The sequence below is a fragment of the Sphaeramia orbicularis genome, chromosome 12 (genome assembly GCF_902148855.1).
Source record: "Sphaeramia orbicularis chromosome 12, fSphaOr1.1, whole genome shotgun sequence".
NCBI classification, from domain to species: domain Eukaryota; kingdom Metazoa; phylum Chordata; class Actinopteri; order Kurtiformes; family Apogonidae; genus Sphaeramia; species Sphaeramia orbicularis.
In genome coordinates this window covers 6,071,577-6,096,745 of record NC_043968.1, presented here as the reverse complement: position 1 = coordinate 6,096,745, position 25,169 = coordinate 6,071,577, and the positions used below count along the sequence as shown (strand labels likewise).

The 25,169-nt window shown below is 37.1% G+C and overlaps 1 protein-coding gene across 2 annotated transcripts in view; it reads right to left on the bottom strand.

The window, feature by feature from the left end:
- Positions 1–15,632: 15,632 nt before the first annotated feature.
- slc26a1 (solute carrier family 26 member 1) overlaps positions 15,633–25,169 on the bottom strand; it is a 30,862-nt gene continuing 21,325 nt past the window's right edge. For both annotated transcript variants that reach the window (XM_030148476.1, XM_030148477.1), the window contains exons 5-8: positions 24,494–24,725; positions 22,786–22,969; positions 19,337–19,624; positions 15,633–16,431 (exon numbers count right to left, since the gene is read on the bottom strand). In XM_030148476.1, the coding sequence (XP_030004336.1) occupies positions 15,847–16,431; positions 19,337–19,624; positions 22,786–22,969; positions 24,494–24,725 (1,289 nt within the window). In that variant the 3' untranslated portion in view covers positions 15,633–15,846. The remainder of the gene's footprint in view (positions 16,432–19,336; positions 19,625–22,785; positions 22,970–24,493; positions 24,726–25,169) is intronic.

Here is a 25,169-nt window from a genome sequence, read left to right as displayed (position 1 = left end):
AGTGCACACTTTCTCAATCAATTGCACACTTTCTCAACTAAAGTGCAAACTTTGTCAAAGTGCACACTTTCTCAATCAAAGTGCACACTTTTATAATTAAAAAACACTTAATACCTAATACTTTTAAACTTCACTTTTATACTTTTCTCAGCAAATCCACAACTGCACTAACCATTGTGACCAGCTGTTCTGCAGGCAGCTGACTTTTAAACTTTAAAAGTATTAAAAAATAATTTTCTTTCACTGTAAAATATCTGTGTTTTTTAATTATTATAAAAGTGTGCCCTTTGATAGAAAACCCCTATGATTTACAATAGTATTTTTTCTCTTACCATGCATGTTGCTTAGTGGGACTTCTGGCATTCCTTGCCCTCAACAATCCTTTTCAAATCTGGTTTATAGTCAGTTGTTGCCACTCGAAGCAATTCCTTCACGTGTGTCTGTCAGAACAGATCGATGCTTTGATTTCACATGTTTCAGGGTAGAAAAAAGAGACTCGCAGACGTATGTTGACCCAAACATTGACAGTATCTTAAGCGCAGCCCGTTTGACATTTGGGTACTTTTCCATTGGCACACTTTTCCAGAATTCAATGGTCCCTTCTCTCAAAGCAGGTTTCAGTTGGTCCTCTTCACAAAGATCGATCATCTCCAACTCAGCCGCAGCCTCATCTGTGACCAGCGGGGTTTTCAAACAGCCTGTCTCCGCATTAAACGGGTCGACGAGGAACGTAATCTGTGGCCTTTTCAGTTGAAGATCACGGAACCGGGTCACAAAGCTTTCGTGCAGGTTTTCAACCATTGTTGCATATCTGGCTGTTTGCTTATTCAGGACGGTGCCGGTGACTTGCCCACTGGCTTTTAGCAGAGTGGGAAAATGCGTTAAATCTCTCTTCTGAATATGTGTCTTGAACAGCTTCAATTTGTTGGCAAACGCAAACACACTTTGCACCAGGTCAGGCAGTATTTTTGATTTACCCTGCAGGGTCAGGTTCAGTCTGTCCAAGTGGCACAGCATGTCGACCAAAAAAGCCAGATCCATACTCCACTTAAGGTCTGAGAGTTCGGGATAGTGCTTGTCCTTCTCTTCCATGAACAGTTTCACGGCATCCAAAAGCTCAAAGAAGCGACAAAGTACCTTGCCTTTTGACAGCCACCTCACAGTGCAGTGCAGCAGCAAGTCACCTGGAAGGGATTGGTCAAGCTCAGCGATGAGGTTTTTGAATTGTCTGTGGTTAAGCGCATGTGTGCGGATGTAGTTGACAATTTCCATTACAGGCTTCATGACGTTGTCTAAATTCAATGACTTAGACACGAGTTGCTCCATGTGTATGATGCAGTGGAAATTCCAAAACTCTGGAAAAGGTTGGTCAGCTTTGCACAGCCCCACAAGCCCGTTCACAGATCCTATCATGGCTGGCGCTCCATCCGTGGCTGTTGCAGTTAGTTTTGATATGGGCAGATTTGCTTTTACAAATGCAGCCATCATTGTTTCTTTCACATCTATGCCACGGGTTCTGTCTTTTAATGACACAACATCAAGGAGTTCTTCTTTGATCACACAATCTTTTGACACAGGCCGTGTAAATATTGCCAGCTGAGGCTTGTCTTGTATGTCACAACACTCATCCAATGCGACACTAAAATACTCACAGGCTTGAAGGTCGGAGTGCAACTGCGATTCAATAGCCGTGTTAATGTCCGATATTCTGTGTTCAACCGTGTGGCGGGACAGTTGGATGTCTGATACCATTCGTTTTAGTTTGTTGTTTTCAGGAGACAAGATTTCAACAATGTCACTGAGGCATGTTTTGACGAACTCCCCTTCATTGTATGGCTTTCTGCCCCTTGCAATGTTCCAAGCAAGTTTATATGATGCGAGCGTTACGGTCTCTGAGTGCTTCATAAATTTTTGGAACAACTGTGTCTGCTTTTCTGCCTGACCTTTCAAAGTGACCAATTTGTGCTTGCGAAGTTCAGTTCCCTTTGGAAATTTCTGGTCGATGTTAGCATGGAGTAAACTGAAGTGCCACTGAAGATTTGAAGCCTTGAAATGCGCTAATGAAGCTTGACATATAAGGCAGAATGGCTTGCCATTACGTTCAACAAAAAGAAACAAACTCTCCCACTCTGTTAAAAACGTCCTGTGTTCATCCTCATATTTTCGTTTCGCTGTGCATTTTTTCCCTGCCATTTTGACAGTGAATTTGGTAGGCCTATACTACTCAACGAGTTTCCCTCCAAGTCATTTGCGTCAACGCTCATGCGCGTGATATGCACGTACTGTAAAAAACACACAAACACAAAATTTGACATGAACGTAAGAGCCGCATGAAACCAGGGCAAAGAGCCGCATGTGGCTCGGGAGCCGCGGGCTGGCCAGGCCTGGACTAAATGATGGAAACCCAGGAAATATACTAGACCAACTCCATATGCAGCAACAGTCTGAGCATCATGAACATCTTATGAATGTGAACATGTGCAGATGTTATGGCACGGCGGCCGAAAAAAAAACAAAACAAAACAAAACATCGGACATAAACATGAATAAAGCGTAGCGATTAAGAGCGAATACACATTTAAAATAGCGAATACACATAAAAAAAAAGAAGCAAATACACATGTCAAACCATCCATGTAAAAGTGTTTGTGTGTGCAGAGTTGAGTATGAAGCTCAGTTTAATAAACAGTCCAAGGTGTAACTGCACAAATCTGAACCAGTACAGTCAGTAAACTCCACCAATACAACCAAATTCAACCAAAAACTGACAAACCAACAATTAAACTAATGAAACCACAGTCATATGGACTGAATGATAGAAAACCAGTAAATATACCAGACCAAACTGAGCTTCAGAAGTATGTTAAAATGTGAACATGTGTAGGTGTCATGGCACGGTGGCCAAAAAATCCAGCAGAGGGAAAGAATGGAAATGAAGAAATGTAAATGTATATGTAAATGTGCGCAGATGAATATGAAGCTAATTTTAACACAAAATACAAGATGTAACTCCACAAACTAACCAATATAATCAGTAAATTCCACTAAAACCACCTGATTTGAACTAATGAAACCAGTGAAATGGATTAAAACCAGTAAATATACTAGACCAACTCATGTAAGAACAATCTGAGCTTCATAAACATCTTACGAATGTGAACATGTGTAAGTGTCATGGCATGGCGGCCAATAAACCACCAGCAGAAACAATGAAAACGCCACGTACCTGTTGTTGTTTACCTGAAATAAAGCTTTGTGTGTTTGTGTGTGTGTTGCAAGAGAAGAATCACCACCAGTGAAAGAGTTGAAATGTCACCACACAAAACTTAACACAGCAACAAATCGTCCTGTCATTGACGACCAAAACCATCCATATGAGGTCAAACTGGGAACCAATATCCAGTCCCAATCACAGAAACACACACACACATTCCACCAGTACATCTAATTCTAACAAAAACTGACAAACCAAGAATTCGATGGTTCACAGCAAATGGGATCAAACATAGAAACCCAGTAAATAAACCAGACCAAATCATGTGAGAGCAAACTGAGGTTCATATCTTTGTTAGACGTGTGAACATGTGTAGGTGTCATGGCATGGCAGCCAATAAACCAGCAGAAGAAATAATAAACATGAATGAGGGACATCGATTAAGAGTGAATACACAATTTAAAAAAAAAAGGCAAATATACATGTTAAACCATCCATGTAAATGTGTTTGTGTGTGCAGTTGAATGAAGCAGTTTAACAAACGTGTAACTCCACCAGTAAAACCAGATTCAGCCAAAAACTGACAAACCAAGAATTAAACCGCAGTCACGTGAACTAAATGATGGAAAACCAGTAAATATACCAGACTGACTCATCTGAGAACAAACTGAGGTTTATATGTTTGTTAGAAATGTGAACATGTGCAGGTGTCATGGCAGGGAAGCCAATAAACCAGTAGAAGAAATAATAAACATGAATAAAGGCCAGCGATTAAGAGTGAATACACATTAAAAAACAAAACAAAAAAAGGCGAATACACATGTCAAACCATCCATGTAAATGTGTTTGTGTGTGCAGCTGAATATGAAGCTCAGTTTAATAAACAATCCAAGGTGTAACTGCACAAATCTGAACCAGTCCAGTCAGTAAACTCCACCAACACAACCAGATTCAACCAAAAACTGACAAACCAACAATTAAACTAATGAAACCACAGTCATATGGACTGAATGATAGAAAACCAGTAAATATACTAGACCAAACTGAGCTTCAGAAGTATGTTCAAATGTGTAGATGGCACCGCGGCCAAAAAACCAGCAGAAAAAAAGAATAAAACCAGCACGTACCTGTTGTTGTCTACCTGGAAAAAAGAAATATGGCCAAACCAGCCACATGGACGCTCCAAGAACCGCCAACAACACAACCAGCATTTACCACAGCTGGACTCACAAAACCAGCATTATCCTGACGCATGCGCACGGGCCCAGTGTGGAGACCCGGAGCGCGAGCCTACCACCACCACCACCAAAACAAACCAAAACCAGCTCTTACTATGAGACGAACTGCTACGTTTTGACCGCGCAGACTTCAACGTCGTCTCCTGGTGGAAACAGAATCAGTTTAAGACACTTTATCCACACATTCATGTTGGTTTAAACGTAGAAAACAGTTTCATTTTTTACCTTTCCGTCCGCCGCTCGTGCTCCATCCTCTGTGCTCCTCGCGCAGGTTTCCAAGCAGCCAGAGTTCGGTTTGTTTCGGTCAAACTCTGACCTTTTTTATGCACAGTGACGTTTTTCTTCTTGTGCTTTCCGGCAGAGTAACGGCTTTAAAAACACACCGAGCTTTTCTCTGAAGCTTCTCCTCTTCATGAAAGTCAACGAATGTGCGCAAAAACATTGAGGAAGCGTTGAAATAGGCTTGGTTTCCCGCGCAGCTGGTTCCAACCAATTAAATGCTTGATTAATGTCACCTGTGCGAGTGATGTCACAGGATGCGCACGCACGTGAAGGCGTTCCGCTACAGTTGTGTTCTTCTGTCTTCTGTCAAACTGTTTGTCCCTGAAAGATGTTCTGTTATTATGAAAATAAGAACAAATATCTGCAATATTTAGTTGATTTTTTTTTTTTTTTATTTTATTAGGTAAATATTTCAATCACAAAAAAAATTTTCAACCTCTAAACCAACCTTTCCTCATTTTTTAATTGAATTCAGCTCACTTTATAACTCATTAACCCTTGTCAATAATACTAAAAAAAAATTAAAAATAGAACATTTCTCGATCGCTATGACAACTTATTTAATAAATCTTCTGACATTTGATGAAATTTTAGATAATAGACTATTTCTGTGTCTTTTTTTTTTTGGGTTTGTTTTTGTATATGAATTGTTGAAAATGTATTCTGTGCATGTACTGATTTTATGATTGTATTTTATTTTTATATTTGTATTCTTATGTGTTGTGTGTATTGTTATATGTTAAATGTTTGACAGTATTGTAAACTGATATTTAAATAGAATTATTTAAAAAAGAAAAAAAAAAAAGCGTTCCGCTAAAGTAAAGTTAGTGAAAAAACAAATTAAAAAAAAAAAAAGATTTTTCTTGGACTTCTGGTCTTTTAAAGAAAAGAAAGTAAGATTTTTTTTTTTTTTTTTAAAAAGATGCTATTTTTCACTATCTGAAATTTAACTTTTTTTTTATTGGCACAAAGCAAATTTACATAACATGAATGGGAAAAATATTACAGAAGAGTAATACAGAGAAATTTAACAAACTGTTACCAACAGTGGGGTTTGGAGCCTGTTTTGGGGGGTGTCGAAGCACCCCTAAATTGAATCCTAGCACCCCTAAAACTTAAGAGATTTATTTATTTTTTTTACTGTATGTCCATTTTTGACAGGCTAGAAAAATGTTGAAACCGTATACAGTACATGGTTGGAACATAATATTTTAACATAAAAAATACAGCAGCCCCCCCCCCCCCCCCCCCCCCACCTTACCTTGAACATGGTTTGATTCACCTAGCCCCTCCCACTTTTCCCCAGTGTTCCTGGCGGTTCAGTCAACCTCTGTTTGAAGTTTATTTTCGTTTGATCATAACAGTCGTGTCACATAAATGTGCTGTCTGCCTGAGGTTGTGTGTGAGCGCACAAGTGATGAAAGGGTAAAACTTAAAGCTGCCTGTTTGTAACTGCAGCGGTGGGTTGTCTGTTAAACAGTTGGTTTATTTGTGCTTTTATAGTAAGTATAATTATGTATCTTAAAAATAAATGGCCTGGGCACAGGTTTCCAGTTGTTTGATTTAATTATGTCAGTTTGTTGGGTTTAAATATTGTTAATTGAGTGCAATTAATTGGATTTTCTACTTCTACTTATGTTGTTTATTCAGACGTGTTAAACATGTATGTCCTATTAATCAATTGAAATTAAACTATTTTTGTAGTGTATTTTATCTACATATGTAAATATCTATTTTTGTAATATGATGAGGATATTGTATTTATGGCATTTTTGCACACTTGCTGGTCAATTAACTGCTGTTTGTTTCTTTGTTGTTGTTTTTATTTCTAAAGGTTTTCCACCCAAAGACTGTTCCTGCATTCAGTGTATGTGCATCCAAATGACCTGTGCCTCTGAGCTTTAACAAAAGAAAAAAAAAAAAAAAGAGGAAAAAGTCATCCTGGGAATCTTTGTCTTCTGAGTGAAGTCCAGTTGTCCAAACCTCCAGCAGACGTTTGTGCCTTTATTCAAGTTGGGGGAAACGGCAAAATAAAACAAACCAGAACAACCTGACAAACATTAAAACAGACATTAAAATCATCAGCGATAAAATGTGATTTTAAAGTTCATTTAAAAGACGTTATTTCAGAGTTTAAGGGAAAGCTGCAGTAAACACTAATGTTTTCAGGGCTGATTTAAAGGAGCTGACAGTCGGAGCAGACCTCAGGTATTCAGGAACTTTGATCCACAGGTGAAGAACAGAGCAACTGGATGATGCTTCACATATCATTCAATTCAACTTTATTTATAGAGCACATTTCATGCACAAGGCAGACTCAATGTGTTTCACAACAGGTATAAAAACATTTTTTTTTTTTATTTTAGTTGGGTATGAAAACAGGAAACAGTCAAACAGTAGAAGAAGGGAATGGATGAACGTCCTGGGCATCCCCCCCCCCTTAGACCCTCCTTCTCGACAAAGAAAAACTCCAAAAGCCCGGTGGGAAAAGAGAAACGTCAGGGAGAATCATATAAAACAGAACCTGGACAGTTAAATTCAAACATATTGAATCCTTCAATCAGCTGATCTGTGCTCTGGTAAACATGGTGCAGCTCACTCTCTGATTGTTTACACCCAGTCTCACTTGTGTAATTATGTTCTAACTGTAATTATAGTGTATATGTGAGCGTTTATCTGTGTTTAAGGAGGGGCACTGGTGTTTTCCTGCAGCAGTCAATCTGACAACTGTAATGTACGTGTTAGTGATGTTATTATGAGCCAACAGTCAGGAGTAGAGGTTCTGCTAATGAACAGTTGGACTGCACAGTCTGGGACACACAACAACAACATGGAACTCATGGAGCGTTTAGGTTTACACTAGTCACTTTTCCATTCGCCCTCAAATTCTGCAAATATAACTTGTGCGTAGAAATTTACCTAATGGAAAAACGACAGTTTCACCAAAACTTAGATTCAGTGATTTAAAGGGACAGTATGTTCACCCTCTAACCCCTGACATGTCTGTAGTGAGCGTTCTGAATGTATGATTTATTTTAAATATTCAGAAAAATTCGGGCAACACGGTGGTGCAGTGGTTAGCACTCGTGCCTCACAGCAAGAAGGTCCTGGGTTCGATTCCAACACCAGTCGACGGGGGGTGGGACCTTTCTGAGTGGAGTTTGCATGTTCTCCCCGTGTCTGCGTGGGTTCTCTCCGGGTACTCTGGCTCCTCCCACCATCCAAACACATGCACTGATAGGTTAATTGGTTAATCTAAATTACCCATAGGTGTGAATGTGAGAGTGACTGTCTGTCTCTATATGTTCAGCCCTGAGATGAACTGGTGACTTGTCCAGGGTGAACCCCACCTTCGCCCCTATGTAGCTGGGATAGGCTCCAAGAGACCCCCGTGACCCTAGTGAGGATAAAGCAGGTTCAGAAAATGAATGAATGAATGAATGAGAAAAATTCAACTGTTTGCTTAATAAGGAAAATTTTAAAACGTGCTGACAGAATAGACCTTGAGCTTTCCATAGACATCTGAGCATGCTCAGTGCACCCCCCCCCCCGTCTGTAGAATGCAAGTGAGTAAAGCAGACTCACTATAAAAATAGATGTTTTTTGTTGTTGTTGTTGTTTTTACACCATTTTCCTTGTGTTTTTTTTGTTTTTACTGTAGTTTGCACCTTTGTCAGGATTTTCCTTCACATATATATATTTTTTACTGTGTTTTTGTATTGCAAAATATCAGATATGTATTGGATTCAGGACCACATATGAAAGTGGTCTGGGTCGGATTAGTGCTGTTCAAACTGTCTTTAACAGATCAGATACAGGTCACATATGGACAAAAAAATCAGATTTGGAACACATTTACCTGAAGTCTGAACGTAGCCATAAGCATGACTTTATGGTTAAGACAATAATCGCTTTTCCACGGACCCTCAAATTGTGCAAATATAACTTGCACATAAAAATTTACCTAATGGAAAAATGACAATTTCACCAAAATTCTCATTTTTGGATTAAAAGTTTTTGCGCTGGCAAGAGGTGGTTTTTCAGGCGTAGCGTAAATGGTAAATCACACAAAACTGCAATGGAAAGACCTTTTTTCACAACTAGAGTCAGGTCAATTAAAAAAACAGACGTTGACGGACGTTACAACAAGAAAAGAAGAAACGTGCATGTGTGGACACACCAGGAAACCACATAATTTTTTAGATAGATGGGTAATATTACAGATTACAGATTTCTTTATCGTCATTTGACAGCAGAGTACATCAAACGAGATTTCGATCGATGATTAGGGACATCGGGCCGCCACAACTGGTGTTCCACCACTGAACCCTTTTCTTCGAAATGTGCAGTATATAATAATAATGAATATATCTGTAAATCAACACCATATTTACATTCCTTGCCATGTTTAAGGAATGACTTCTCGTGTCATCTCGCAATAATAAAGAAACAAATCATCGAATTTGTGATTTAATGGAAAAACCAACATTACGCACTTGTGTTCTTTCAACATTTAGTAAATATGGGTAAAGTTTTGTGCAGATGTTCAATGGAAAAGCAACTAATGATATAATTGAATGTGTGTTATAAAATCAATGATATTTATCCCATAATATAACATTAGTCATTATTGTTTTGTATCCCAGACCCCTGTTAGAAAAGAAACAGCTGAATTCAACGTGTCCACATACTTTTGTCCATATAGTAGATGACTTAGGCAGCGATGCTATGAGGCTAATATTTTTATTTCCTTTCATTACACCCTCTTTTTTAACTCATCTGTGACAGGTTTAAATAATAATACATCCAACTTTACTGTCTGTTTACTTATCTACTGTTTTTGGATATTTTCAAAGTTCTGGTCCAGTTATATTATAATCACAACAAAAGATAATTTACCACAGCACATAAACTCTCCTCCTCACCATGATAATAAATATTAAAGACATTTTGTCTCATGAACTGAATGTAAATAAATGTTTTGACAAAGTTGTAAGTGCTGAGCTTCATAGTGCATCCTCCTTTTGGCACAAAACTGCACATATTTACATTTACACAATTAATGTCAACTTTTAAGAAATGACAGTCATAGACACAAGATTTTTCAAAAAAAAAATTAAAACATCCATTTAATTCAAGTATTTTGTATTAAGGCAGTGTATGGATGAAAATACAGTAACACCATGTCAACACTAAAAGTAAAAACAAACGACAATATGATGAAATCAGCCATGATTTAAATCTATTAATACATTAGATAATAAAATTACTCTATGAAAATACAAAATGGTAATTTCAAAATTTACATCACTGCTGTCTGCTTCTTATTACAAAAACAAGTTAAACTGCAAGACAAGAATATAACAAGAAAGTCAAAATACATCCCATGTGAATTATATCCCTGTTGCCAATAAAGCTGGAATAAAGTACTTATTACCTAATAATAATAATAATAATAATAATAATAATAATGTGATTTATTGTTGATAAAGTGTAACTAGGACTCAGGGTGTAATCATTGCACCTGGTCAGTGGTGATTATTAATGTGTATAAATAAGAATAAAAAGAGGAAACACAGTTATTCCAGCTTTAGAGGCCTCAGTATACAGAAGTGAGTGGAAATACTTTTCACATTTGGCACCAACAAACTGGAAAACAACAGTCAACACCATCTGCTCTCACTTTGACAACAGAAAGCCTTAGATCACAGGTGTCAAACATGCGGTCCAGGGCCCAAATCTGGCCCCCCAAAGGGTCCAGTCCGGTCCTCCAAAGGGTCCGGTCCGACCCCTGGGATGAATGGGTAAAATACAAAAATGACACTGAAGACATGAATCCTTTTAGTTCTGGTTCCATATTCAGACCAGTTTAATCTGCAGTGGGTCGGATCAGTCAAATACTGTCAGAATAACTCATAAATACTCACAACTCCACATTTTCCTCTTTGTAAATACAAATAAAAAACATTTTCATGTCATTTTACTGTATTTACACTAAAACAAACGACCATTTCACAAAAATGCGAATAACCTGAACAAATATGAACATTTTGAAATGTCTGAAGCGTAATTGTACCAATATTCTGTCTGTTATTAAATGTTTTGTGTATTTGTAGATCCACTGTGATCTGTACGTTTATATATGGAAATGATGTCAAGAAATTTCAGTTTGTCCATGTTATTCATGTCATTTTAAAGCAGGGCAGTCAGACTCATGTTAGGTCAGTTCCACAGTCAGACTAATCTGGTCTGCAGTGGGCCGGACCAGTAAAAAAAATATAAATAATAGGATAAAAACTGATAAATAATGTCAACTCCAAAGTTTTCTCTGTTTTTGAATGAAAAAAGTCAAATTCCATAATGAAAATGTTTATATCTACAAACTGTACTTGAACATAACATGAACAAATATGAACAACCTGAAAATACTGAAGAAAAGTAAGTGCAGTTTTAGCAATATTATGCCTTAGTTTATCATTTAAACAACTTACAGAACACAGTGGATCTACAAATACACACATTTAATAACAGGCAGAGTATTGGTACAGTTCTACAGACTTCTCTTAAGACATTTCTGGTTGTTCATATTTTTTTCAGGTTATTCACATTTTTTGTAAAAGGCTAGTCCGTAAATGTAAACATTTTTGTGTAATTTTACTTTATTTTACTCTAAAACAAAGACAAAAATGTGCAGTTTTCATTATTTATAAGTTATTCTGATAGTATTTTACTGGTTTTGATCCACTGCACATTGAATTGACCTAAAATGATTCTAACATCCTTGATTGTTTGTATCTTCAGTGTCATTTTTGCATTTCACTAATTCATCCTACAGGGCCGGATCGGACCCTTTGGCGGGCCAGTTTTGGCCCCCGGGCCGCATGTTTGACACCTGTGTTTTAAAGGACAGTTGGCAGATATGAACATTTTTATCGCTTAATTTTACTTGTTTCTCTCTAAAACAGAGGAAAGTTTGAGTTGACATTATTTCTATATTATTCTGTTATTATTTCACTGGTTGGGCCCGCTGCAGATCAGATTTGTCTGAATGTGGAACTGAACTAACATGAGTTGGACAAAGCCTTGCCTCAGATGACCGGGGCATCGTCACATCACGCCTCAGTTATCTACGCACCTCAGCCCAGACCTCAGGAATGTGTAAATCCTTTTTTACGAGGACGTGTCCTCCGTTTGTTCCTGTTGAGTGACCAGAACAGGGCAAGAGTACAAGTATGTGGCAATAAAAGCTGGTCTGAGGACACGGCTCTGTCACAGTGTCAAGCACAGTTTAAAAAAAACAACAAAAACAAAAGTCCATGTGACTGACACAAAGCTTGTTTCTTTCACTTTTCCACTGGTGCTCTACATGTGGATAGGCTTCACTGGCTTTTTTTTTTTTTTTTGAGGTACAAAACAATAGTTTCCACCACAGGAAATGCTGCTGACGCTGGTTTAACTGTAGTTCTGTAGACTCTGGACACCTGGATTCAAGCCAATATGGACTTTATACAAGAGACATAAAAAAAATACAACAGCTCTTAGTTCACAGGTGCCAAACATGCGGCCCGGGGGCTAAAACTGGCCCACCAAATGGTCCAGTCCGGCCCTGGGATGAATTTGTGAAATGCAAAAATTACACTGAAGATATTAACAATCAAAGATGTTTGAATCATTTTAGGTCAGTCTAAAGTGGATCAGAACCAGTAAAATATGATCAAAATAACCTGTAAATAAAAACTGCTCATTTTTCTCTTTGTTTTAGAGTAAAAAAAGTTTCATTTCACAAAAATGTTTACATTTACAGACTAGCCTTTTACAAAAAATGTGAATATCCTGAATATCTTTTGAAAAGTATGTGGAACTTTAATAATATTCTGCCTGTTATTAAATGTTGTGTGTATTTGTAGATAAACTGTGATCTGTAAGTTGTGATTCACATGTATAAATAATAAACTAAGGTGTAATATTGTTAACACTGCACTTTGAATTTTCAGGTTGTTCATCTTTGTTCATGTTATGTTCAAGTACAGTTCGTAGATGTAAACATTTTCATTACAGACTTTTACTTTTTTCACTCCAAAGTTCTCATCCTATTATTTATATTATTTTACTGGTCTGGTCCACTTTAGATCAGATGAGGCTGAATGTGGAACTGAACTAACATGAGTTTGACAGCCCTGTCCTAGTCGATTCAACTCCAATAAAGTAACGTGTTTCATACAAAAAAACATGTTAGATTCACAGAAATTGTGGTTAAATGTGATTAATTATTGATAATGAATACAAAACTGTGCTATAACGTGTGAAACAGGAGAGTGTGTACAGATTGTCAGGACACGGTCATAGATTTACTGTCAGTGATTCCACAGGTCACAGGGAGTTCCTCTAATCAGTCAGTATAAAACACTATCTGTTTACAAGGGTTTGAGATTCACTGATTTAAAGGGACAGTATGTTCACACAGCTGCACTTTAAAATAAAAAAAATGACATCATATCCACTGAAAAGGACATTATATATATATATATATATATATAAAGTATCTGAAAAAACTGTTGCATCATGCTGTTTCCAATTCAGGCAATTATTTAATGTAAAATGGTGAAAACATTGACTTACTGGGTGTCAAGAGGATATCTGATGACCATGAAAAGATGTTTTTATTAACCCTCCAGTATCCGGCTGTGCCTTTTACGCACACTTTGCACTTGGTTTTAAAAAACTTCATATTATTTTTCATAATTTAAATAAGGTTAGAATTCAAAAGTTGTTCATTTTTGCATGATCTTTAAACTTCTGTCCACCAACTCAAATGTGCACATTGTAAACAAAAGAAAATGACCAGACGAGCATCTGTCTGCCAAGTGTGTCTAAAACGCACTATTTCTAACATTTGATCTGTATGATTAGGGCTGACCTGGATTTACAAAAGTAAAATCAAATTAGAGCAGAAAAATAAATCAATATTTAATAGTTTGATTTATAGGTGTGCATTTTACGCACACTTGGTGACAGATGCTAATATTTTTGAACATTTGACCTAGCACCAAAAATAATAATGCAGATTAACCGATGTTGGAGTTAATCATTGACATATGCCAGGATGAAAAAATCAAATAATATGTGATCCACTTTTTATGTAGTATATTGAAAAAAATAATTTTTTTGTGTTTTTTGCATCCAAAAAAATGGTTTGTTTACATTACAAACATGGCATTTAAAGGGTTAAAAAATGTGACAATTATTGAGTATTTGGTATTTTTATTTACAGCTCAAGTTGATGAAATAGAAAAATGTGTAAAAGAATTAAAAACAAACTGTATGAAAAATTTTTGACATTATTCCACAAGTGTGCCAAAAAGGCACAGGACCAGGACTTTGAAGGGTGGAGATCAAATTAAGATCAAGACCAGACTAGATATCAAACAAGGGCATGACGGTGACCAAATGCATAAAATACTACAGGTTGCTATGGTAACAGGGGTCTGATGGTTCCCATGACCAGTAAGTAGCAGGAAGAGGCAGCCTGATGAAAGATGAAACTAAAAGAAATGTCTGAAAGAGTTTTATCAACCTAAACAATGATGTTAAATAACTCAGAAAATGCACCTGAAATGTAATGGTATCCCTACAGCTGTGGTCTGGACTGGACTGGTCTGGACTGGTCTGGTCTGGAAATCAGCTCCTGAGTCTTTGTCTTTGTCCAAGACCACAACAAGACTGAGAAAAAAATACACCTGATGAGTCTGTCGCCCAGTGTCCAAACCAACATCCATATTCAGTACTCTGAACACTACATTACACTCACATGAAAACAGAATTATTCATAATATATTCAGTTTCTGTCATTAGATCCTCTTAAATTTGACACACGGGACCTTCACTTAATTCACTGATCATATAGATCACAGGTGTCAACTAGAAGCACTCGGAGAGTGCAGACCTCCGCCAAGGCTGATCAGTGGCCCCCCCCGTGGGCCCCCCCACGCCAAGGAGGTTATGTTTTTGCCAGGGTTTGTTTGTCTGTCTGTTTGTTTGTCTGTCCGTTAGTGTGCAACATAACTCAAAAAGTTATGGACAGATTTTGATGAAATTTTCTGGTCTGCGCCCCCCCCCGTGGGCCCCCCCACCCCCGATCACCACCAAAATTTAATAATTTCTTCCTTATCCCATTTCCAACAAACCCTGAAAATTTCATCCAAATCTGTCCATAACTTTTTGAGTTATGTTGCACACTAACGGACAGACAAACAAACAAACAAACCCTGGCAAAAACATAACCTCCTTGGCGGAGGTAATAATCTATAAATACTCACAACTCCAAATTTTATCTCTTTGTAAATGTACATATTTTCATGTATTTACGCTAAAACAAAGTATAATTTCACAAAAAATGGAAATAACCTGAACAAATATGAACAACCTGAAATGTTTTAAGTAAGTACAATTTTAACAATATTCTGTCTGTTATTAAATGTTTTGTGTGTTTGCAGATCCATTGTGATCTGTACGTTCTAATGAACATGTGTAAATGATAAACTGAGGCAGAATATTGTTAAAATTACACTTATTTTTTTGTTTATTCATGTTATTCACATCTTTTGAAAGGATAATTTGTAGATGTAAACCTGTTCGTGATGTAAATTAACTTTCTTTGCTCTAAAACAGAGAGAAAATTTTGGAGTTGACATTATTAATATATAATTCTGTTATTATTTTACTGGTCCGGCCCACTGCAGATCAAATCACCTGAATCTGGCTCCTGAACTAAAATGAGTTTGACTCCCCTGTTGTAGAAGATAAGGGTGTTTCCATGGTAACTACGGAGCCTCTGAACGTCCAAATATGGTCATATCTGGTGACCATGAAAAGATGAAGAACTGTATTTGACACCAATTATTGACATGTATTGATAGGATTAGTGGATCAGCAGGTATTAAACAGTTTAGATCAGCAGATGGTTTTGGTTGGTGGTGGATGTTTGGGTCTTTAAGGGTTAAATAAACCTTTATTCTTGGTGTGCTTTCATTAAACAAACCTAAAAACTGTCAGATTCAACAGGACAGAAGAAGCAGAGGTCCTTTTCTGTTTCCTTCTTCTTCTTCTGGTCTCCTACACTGCAGAGTCGTCTGATGTCATTTGTTTCGCTGCAGAACCAACAGCTTCAGCGTACACGACCGCTGCGTGAACCGTATGAAACAGTAGCCGCCTCATGTCTGCGTGGTTTTTCCCAAACACCTCCCCCTTCTTTAAGGCGTCGATGACTGACGTGTTGCATCCGCTGAGGAGGACGCTCACTCCGATGTCTTTGTACTCTTTGATCAGCCCTTTGAATGTGGCCGTGCCTGTGGAGTCCATGAACGGGATGGCAGAGCAGTCCAGGACCACGGTGTGGAAGTCCAGCTGGGTCTGGATCAGTCCCACCACCACCTCTCCGTTGTTCTGGTTTCCGTTCTCCTTGGCCTGCTTTGACGTCGCCTCTTTGGCTTTTTTCTCGGCCTTTCTCCTCTTGGTGAGCTCCAAGAAAGGTTCCACTCCCACAGCTTTATACAAGGATTTAAGGAAGGAGTCTTTGTTGGCGTAGTACAGCGGAGCGGCGAAACGGAAAACCCGGATCTGAGCAGGTGGGATCAGGTTCTGATATTCATCCACGTCCTCGTAAAGGTTCGTGTCATCGGCCCGACCCAGAATAGAGACCTGGTGAAAGAAAAAATGGATTATTAAAGGCCTGTAGACTGTCATTATATACTGTGTAAACTGGAACAGGAATGCCCCACAGAACTGTCCTGGGCCTCATTACTAAAGGCCTGTAGACTGTCATTAAATACTGAGTAAACCAGTGTTTTTCAACCTTGGGGTCTGGGCCCCATGTGGGGTCACCTGGAATTCAAATGGGGCCGCCTGAAATTTATAGTAATTGATAAGAAATTAAAACTTACTAATAAAAATGTACATTTTATAGGCTAAATGTTGCCTAAAATTAACATTTATTTGCAACATATTATAGCAAACTATTACACGATCATAAACAAATTCATTTTAGCAAATAAAATGTCTCTCTTTTGAATGTCTGGGGTCGCCTGAAAATTTCTAATAATTTATAAAAAAAAATTGAAAAAATTAAAACTTACTATAAAAACTTACATTATATGGTCTAAATGTTGTCTAAAATTAATGTTTATTTGCAACATAGTATCGCAAACTATTACATGATCAAAAACAAATTAATTTTAGCCAAAAAAAGTCTCCGTTTTGAATGTCTGGGGTCGCCAGAAATTTGTGACGTTAAAATGGGGTCAGGAGACAAAAAAGATGAGAACCTCTGGTGTGAACTGTAACAGGAATGCCCCACAGAACTGTCCTGGGCCTCATGCTTTTCAGTATGCACCTGAACCCATGCAGACCCAGTGCTGCTTTTGTGGCAGTTCCAAATGAATTTTTCTCTATTTTAAACCTTTCTTAAGTGTTTTATCACCTTTTACTTTAATATTATGGTCTGTATTTTGCATTTTTAAGCAAAAATCAGGTATTTCCCCATATTTAACCTCCTCAGACCCAGGAAATGTCAGCAAAGTACCAGCTTTTTTAGTTTTTTATTAAATCAGTGCCTATATTGGAAATTTCATGATGCAACAGTTTTTTCAGATGCAGTTTTTAAAATTTATATGGAATGTCCTTTGTGGTGGACAGTTTTCTTTTTTTTTTTTTTTGTATAAATTTGTGAAACTCTTGTCCACAAATGTGGACAGAAAACCCACAGCTGGGTCTGAGGAGGTTAATGTACTAATTCTGTAGATGTTCATTAAAGCTCAGATTAACCCATAAAGACCCAGTGATACTTTTGTGACAGTTTCCAAATGAATTTTTCTCTTTATTGAACCTTTTGTAAGCAATATATCTCCATTTATTATGATATTATCCTCTGTGTTTTGCATTTTTCACTACATTTAATTTAGATGTTCATGAAAACTCAGTGTCAATTCAAAGGTTATTTTATCAGAAACAGAGAAAACTGAAGAAAAAGTGACTTTTCCAGCAAAAATATCATTAACTAAACATAAACCCAGTGTCTCCATCCACTGTCATTGATCCAACTCCATGAGTTTTACTGGTGAATCAATGTTGACGGTGTCTCCATGGTAACGACAGAGCCTCTGAACGTCCAAATATGGTCATATCTGATGACCATGAAAAGATGAAGAACTGTATTTTACACCAATTATTGACATGTATTGATAGAATTAGTGGATGAACAGTTATTTAAACTTTTATATCAGTGAATGATTTTGGTCCCTGATGGATGTTTGGGTCTTTATGGGTTAAGAATCTTCCAAACAAATGCTGTGTTTTAAGTCTTTAGTTGTACATTGATGATATAGATGTCCATTTATGTGGTAAAAGCTGTGATTATATCACAGAAAACAAAAACTACCATTATAATAATGGATTGACATGTCTAGTTTGACTCTAAAGACCAAAAAAAAGTCTGTTTTATGGAAGACGAAAGGGTGAGTTCATTGAAAAAGTAACAGACAAGACATATATATTCTTTATAAGTATATTTAGAAATATTTTGAAGTATTTCAGTTGTTTTTTACTGCCAACCTCAGTACTTTTTGAACTGTTATCAAGTACTTAAATGTGTTTTTGCATCCAACTGCTATGAGTTGTAATTAGCTTTATGGTATTTTCAGTCAGTTATTTAGTTCTTATGTCACTGTTAAATCCTATAAAAAAAAGAAAAGTTTTGTAGAGATAGGTGTTACAAATTAGCAGTCACCATAAACCTGATTAGCTAAGACACCGGATGTTCAGTTTATCTATGTTCACTGTATTTGGCATGCATGTCATAAACAAATAAACACATAAGGAATGCCCCACAGAACTGTCCTGGGCCTCATCCTTTTCAATGTGCATCTTAACAATCTCCCAAAAAAATTAAAACAATTTTAAAAATGCCGTGCTATTAGTCTTTAGCTGTACATTGATGATATAGATGTCCATTTATGTGGTAAAAGCTGTGATTATATCGCAGAAAACAAAAAACTATTATTATAATAATGGATTGACACGTTTAGTTTGACTCTAAAGACCAGAAAAAAAGTCTGCTTTATGGAAGATACAAAGGTGAGTTCATTGAAAAACTAACAGACAAGACATATATATTCTTTATTAGTATTTTTAGGGATATTTTGAAGTATTTCAGTTGATTTTTGCTGCCAACCTAAGTGCTTTTTGAACTGTTACCAAATGGCTAAAGTGTTTAATTCACCAATAAACTGACTCCATCAAGTACTTAAATGTGTTTTTGCATCCTACTGCTATCAGTTGTAATTAGCTTGATGGTATTTTCAGTCAGTTATTTAGTTCTTATCTCACTGTTAAGTCCTATAAAAAAAAGCCTTCTTAGAGATAGATGTTACAAATTAGCAGTCACCATAAACCTGATTAGCTAAGACACCGGATGTTCAGTTTATCTATGTTCACTGTATTTACCACGCACGTCATAAACAAATAAACACATAAATAACTTAAGAATGCAATAATATTCTGCAGGTCCTCGTACACTTCTGTGGACTGTATTTCAGTGTGGGTGACTCACCATGGGGTTCTGGGTCTTATAGATGATGCACATCATGGAGAACACCACCCCGGTCAGGAGGCCCAGCTCCACGCTGATCAACGCTGTGGATCCCATCGACACCAACCACACGATGGCGTCGTTCTGGCTGGCTCGCCACTTAGCCGGGACGTCCTTGAACTTCCTCAGCGCCCCGCGAAGACTGACGATAATGATACAAGCCAGAACACACTTCTGAAGAGCATAGAAGAACGGTGCGAAAAACAGGAGGACGAGAAGGACGACCAGAGCGCTGATCAGACTGGACACCTGAGGAAGGAAAGAGGAAAAGGAAGGAAGGAAAGAGGAGGGAAAGAGGAAGAGGGAGACATGATTAGACAGTTAAAGGTGGGCTGCAAGAGGTTTACCTGGACGATTTTTACACTATATCACTTAAAATCTCCTTCACAACCCGATTACAACCAATTAATTAAATGCTCTAACACACAGGTGTCAAACATGCATCCTGGGGTCCAAAACCGGCCCACCAAAGGGTCCAGTCCGACCCCAGGGATGAATTTGTGAAATGCAAAAGTGACACTGAAGATATGAACAATCCAGGATGTTCAACTCATTTTAGGTCAATTCAATCTGAAGTGTGTCAGAGCAGTAAAATACTGTCATAATAACCTATAAATAATGAAAACTGCACATTTTTGTCTTTGTTTTAGAGTAAAATAAAGTAAAATTACACAAAAATGTTTACATTTACAGACTAGCCTTTTACAAAAAATGTGAATAACCTAAAAATATAATAACAACCTGAAATGTCTTAAGAGAAGTCTGTGGAATTGTACCGATATTCTGCCTGTTATTAAATGTTGTGTGTATTTGTAGATCCACTGTGATCTGTAAGTTGTTTAAATGATAAACTAAGGCATAATATTGTTAAAACTGCACTTATTTTTCTTCAGTATTTTTAGGTTGTTCATATTTGTTCATGTTATGTTCAGGTACAGTTTGTAGATATAAACATTTTCATGATGGAATTTGACTTTTTTTCACTCAAAAACAGAGAAAACTTTGGAGTTGACATTATTTCTCAGTTCTTATCCTATTATTTATATTATTTGACTGGTCCGGCCCACTGCAGACCAGATTAGTCTGACTGTGGAACTGAACTAACGTGAGTCTGACAGTCCTGCACTAACACAAAAATAAAAGCATGTAGTCACCTGTGGAACAGACAGGACTGAAAAAACACCATCCAATCATTTTGAGCGCCCACTGGAAATGATTGAACGGTGATGTGTCTATCAAACTCAACTGACATTTGTCCCTCCCCCCTCTGTTCGTACCCCTCTTCGTGTCTCCGTCACCTTTAAACTCTGTAAAAGTTTCAGACGGCAGAATGAACGGGTCCAGTTTGACCTGGGAGCTGCTCCTGGAATGGTTCATTACAGATTAAACTACAGACACCTGTTCGCTCAAACCACCTCAGATGTTTCCCATGTGAAAACAGTTTCCAGTTTAACTTGGACAGAACAAACCTATAGAAGCACAAACTCCAGGGGTTTGATGATTGACTCTGTTTGACTGGTTGACTTTTTTGTTCATTTACATCTACAATAACAGCCTGACAACCCTCCATGTAAAGCACACTGTGTCCAACATACGGCCTGGGGGCCTAAAGCAGGACGCCAAAAGGTCCAGTCCGGCCCTGGGATGTGAATGTGTGAAACGCAAAACTTACACTGACCATTTTAACAACCATTTTAGTTAGAGCTGCACAGTTTATCATTTGAGCATCGTCGTCAGGATGTACGTGTGCACAACAGCCACATGTAGGCAGTAAATAAACTGAACATGTTCTCATCTAAGTTCAGCCTGTAAAGCAGAGGTGTCAAACTCATGTTAGTTCAGTTCCACATACAGACTGATCTGCAGTGGGCCAGACCAGTCAAATAATAAATATAATACACTGTAAAAAAAAAAAAACAACAACAAAAAAACATTATTCCGGCAGCAGGGGTGCCGAAAAAATACTGTAAAATAACGAAAAATAGCCATCTTATAAAATACAGTAATTTTCCATAATTCAAATACATTAATTTTCCCTAACTTTACATGAGATTTTGCATATTTTTTTTGACTTTTTAATGTTTAATAAAGAATATTTACATGTATTAAAACAATCCAATTCCCTATAAATATACATATAAATAATTTTCAGTCAGACTCAGTTGTCCAATCCACTGATAAAAACTGTATTTGGACAGTTTATCAGTGCTTATACATGTTATACATTCACAAAAATACATTTATTCAACATTTTTGTTGTGAAACCTCCTGTAATTACACAAGATATTTGTCAATGAACAAACAAGTCTGGTTCAACTGACAGAACAAATACTTCTGTAACGGTTAATTGTCAATAATGTTATCTGTTTTTTTTTTTTTTTTTTACAGTATTAAACTTTAAATTAACAGTTTAATCTCATAAATAGAAAAGAAATATGTGTGAAATTATGATACATTTGCAAATGTATTTTAACTGTATTTTTCTGTGAAAAAAGAAAAAAAATCTTTAAAAAAATTTAAATTTCATGGTTATTCACAGTTACAGTTTTTTCATGTTCTTTTCCATTTGACATGTAAAATCACAGTCTGTTTTTGTCATTCCATTGATATTTTCCTGTATCTTAAAAATACAGGAAAAATCTGTCAAATAAACAGTGAAAATTCTGTTAAATTACAGATTTTTTTTACAGTGTAGGATAAGAACTGATAAATAATGTCGACACCAAAGTTTTCTCTGTGTTTTTGAGTGAAAAAAGTCAAATTCCATCATGAAAATGTTTACATCTGTGAACTGTACTTGAACATAACATGAACAAATATGAACAACCTGAAAATACTTTAGTAAAATCAGTGCAATGTTAACAAGATTACGCCTTAGTTTATCATTTATACATGTGCATCACAATTTAAAATAACATGAATAACATGAACAAACTGAAATTTCTTGACATCATTTCCATATATAAACGTACAGATCACAGTGGATCTACAAATACACAGAACATTTAATAACAGGCAGAATATTATTAAAATTCCACATACTTCTCTTCAGACATTTTAGATATTCACATTTTTTATAAAAGGCGAGTCTGTAAATGTAAACATTTTTGTGTAATTTAACTTTTTTTTTTTTACACTAAAACAAAGACAAATGGACAGTTTTCATTATTTATAGGTTATTATGACAGTATTTGACTGGTTCTGACCCACTGTAGATTGAATTGACCTAAAATGAGTTGAACATCATAGATTGTTCATAACTTCAGTGTCATTTTTGTATTTCATAACTTCATCCCAGGGCCGGACTGGACCCTTTGGTGGACCAGATTTGGCCCCTGGGACGCATGTTTGACACCTGTGCTGTAAAACTTCCACTTCTCCATTTGCCTCTTTCAATAACTGGCGCTCACCTGAGTCTGACAGCCGGTGGAATCCTTCACCATGGTTTTTGCCAGCGCTGCACTGGTGGTGAAACAGTGGAAGAAGGAGGGGATGATGTTGCAGAAGCCGATGGCCAGCATCTCCTGGTTGGGACGAACGGTGTAGCCGTTTTTCTTGGCGAACATCTCAGACAGTGACACAGTGAAGGCGAAACTGGAAGATGAAGGGAAATTTTACTTCGAAAACGAGACTGTCAGTGCTTTCTGCCTATTTTTATGCACATGTAAGATCTGAGGTTTATGCAGTTTGGATAATTATGCTGTAATTCCAAAGCCTTACACTGTTTAGACAGACCTGTCTTGGCGGAGGTGCTCATCTTCTTGTAAATGTGTTGTTTTTCTGTGCAGGGTTCAGTGGGTTGTGCTGTTAGTGTTCATTTGGACTGAATGTGTGTGTGTTGGTGTTTTTTGTCCTTTTTGTGTTTGTGTATTTTTGTGCAGCTGCACCAGGAGTCAGAACCAGAGGAACAACTATGGATTTACTGTTCACATAGGATTATTCACGTTCAATGTAAATCTTCATGCTCTGCCAAATTTAAAGCACTTCCTGTACTGGTGAATTACACTGAGTTAACTTCCTGTCGAACTTCCATCCACGCTACAGTATATGAAGTCGAATAATTATACAAAGCAATATATACTGCAAAAGATTTGAATTTAACCCTTTCATGCACAGTGGTCACTCCAGTGGTCACTCCAGTGGTCAGTTCTTCTCCAGCTGTTCTCTTGTATATTCATGGGTTTTGTTGTTTTAGTTCCAGATCAGCCAACACAGTGGACACTTATGCACCATCCCATAATAATACACTGACATTCAGACCATGACTGTAACTGTACTGTTCTTGATAAACCTGATCTGCACTGACATGTTTGAGTGGAAATCAATTGTAATCTGTTAGAAAGAAAAGTTTTTTTTTGCATTTTATCTCCATGAAAAGAGTAATAACTAGCATTAGAATATGTTAAAATGTGACAAAACATCAGATTTGATTTTATTTCATTGTTTTCATATCACTTTTTGATATTGGGTTTTAAACATGTTTCTTTACTTCAAATATTAAATGCATGGATATTTTTGTAACTCCATGAAAAAAATGAAAAAAAAAAACAAAACTTGATCACATTGTTTTTTTCATGCCTATGGAGGAATAAAAACACTCAAGAAAAACATCTTAACTAAGGTTCTCATAATTAATGCATGAAAGGGTTAAATCCACTTGGAGTTGAGTCCAATGAACTGATGATATTCAGTCTAATGATTATTAAAACAACTGACATTGTAACAAATTTTCAGTTAAATGAACTTGGTGTTGGACTTAAAATAGTAATTCCATTCAAATCAAGCATTTCAGTTTCATCCACTCCAGTTTTCATGACTCAGTACTGACATTTTTTAAGGCAACGGGTTTCCTCAGATTTTTGAAATCAACTCAACTTATTTGATCTGACAGTGAAGTCAGTTTATTGATATTAGTTAAAAAAAAAAGCTGCTCCTCTATTGTTATTGCAAAAAATGCCTGTTTCCAATGATTTTGGAAAGAAAGTCCAATAAAATCTCAACAGTGACAGAAAACTAAATCACTTCAATAACAGCCTGGAACATGGACACAGATCCTGTCAGTCAGCAGCAGTAGTGGTGGTGGTGGTGGTGGTGGTGGAGTCCACTGGTGTTGGTTACCTGATGACGGCCAGGGGAACGGCGTCCAGGGCCAGCCGCGGCATCAGACTGAAGCTGGGCACCTGTGGAGGGATGAAGCCTGTGGGGATGTGACCGGACACACTGGAGCCGTACAGCCCGTTCAGGTCTCCAAAGTGACTGGCCAGGGTGGCTCCGGCCACCACCAGCAGCTCCGTGGGCAGAGGGATCTTCAGACGCTCCTTGTAACGCTCCTGGATCTCTTTACCCGCCACTGTTCGAAGAAAGCAGTGAGAGGCGTTTAACCTCCTCAGACCAGGACATGTCAGCAGTACCAGCTTTTATAGGGTTTTTATTAAAACAGTGAAGATACTGGAAACATCCTGATGCAACAGTTTTTTCAGATGCAGTTTTTAAAATGTTTATGGAACGTCCTTTGTGGTGGACAGTTTTCTTTTCTTTTCTTTTGTATACAGTTGTGAAACTTGTCTATAAATGTGGGCAGAAAACGAACAGCTGGGTCGGAGGTGTGTTAAAAATAGAATAATCATACACGGTAGTTTTCTATAAGTCTGTTTACAATAGGATCAAAACTAGGGCTGTAAGAAAATAGCAGTTCTGCAATATATCGCAATATTTTATTTCACAATACTGTATCGAAATTAGAAAGTACTATGTCAATATTTTTAGGTATTTATTCAAATGCAGATATTGTGGA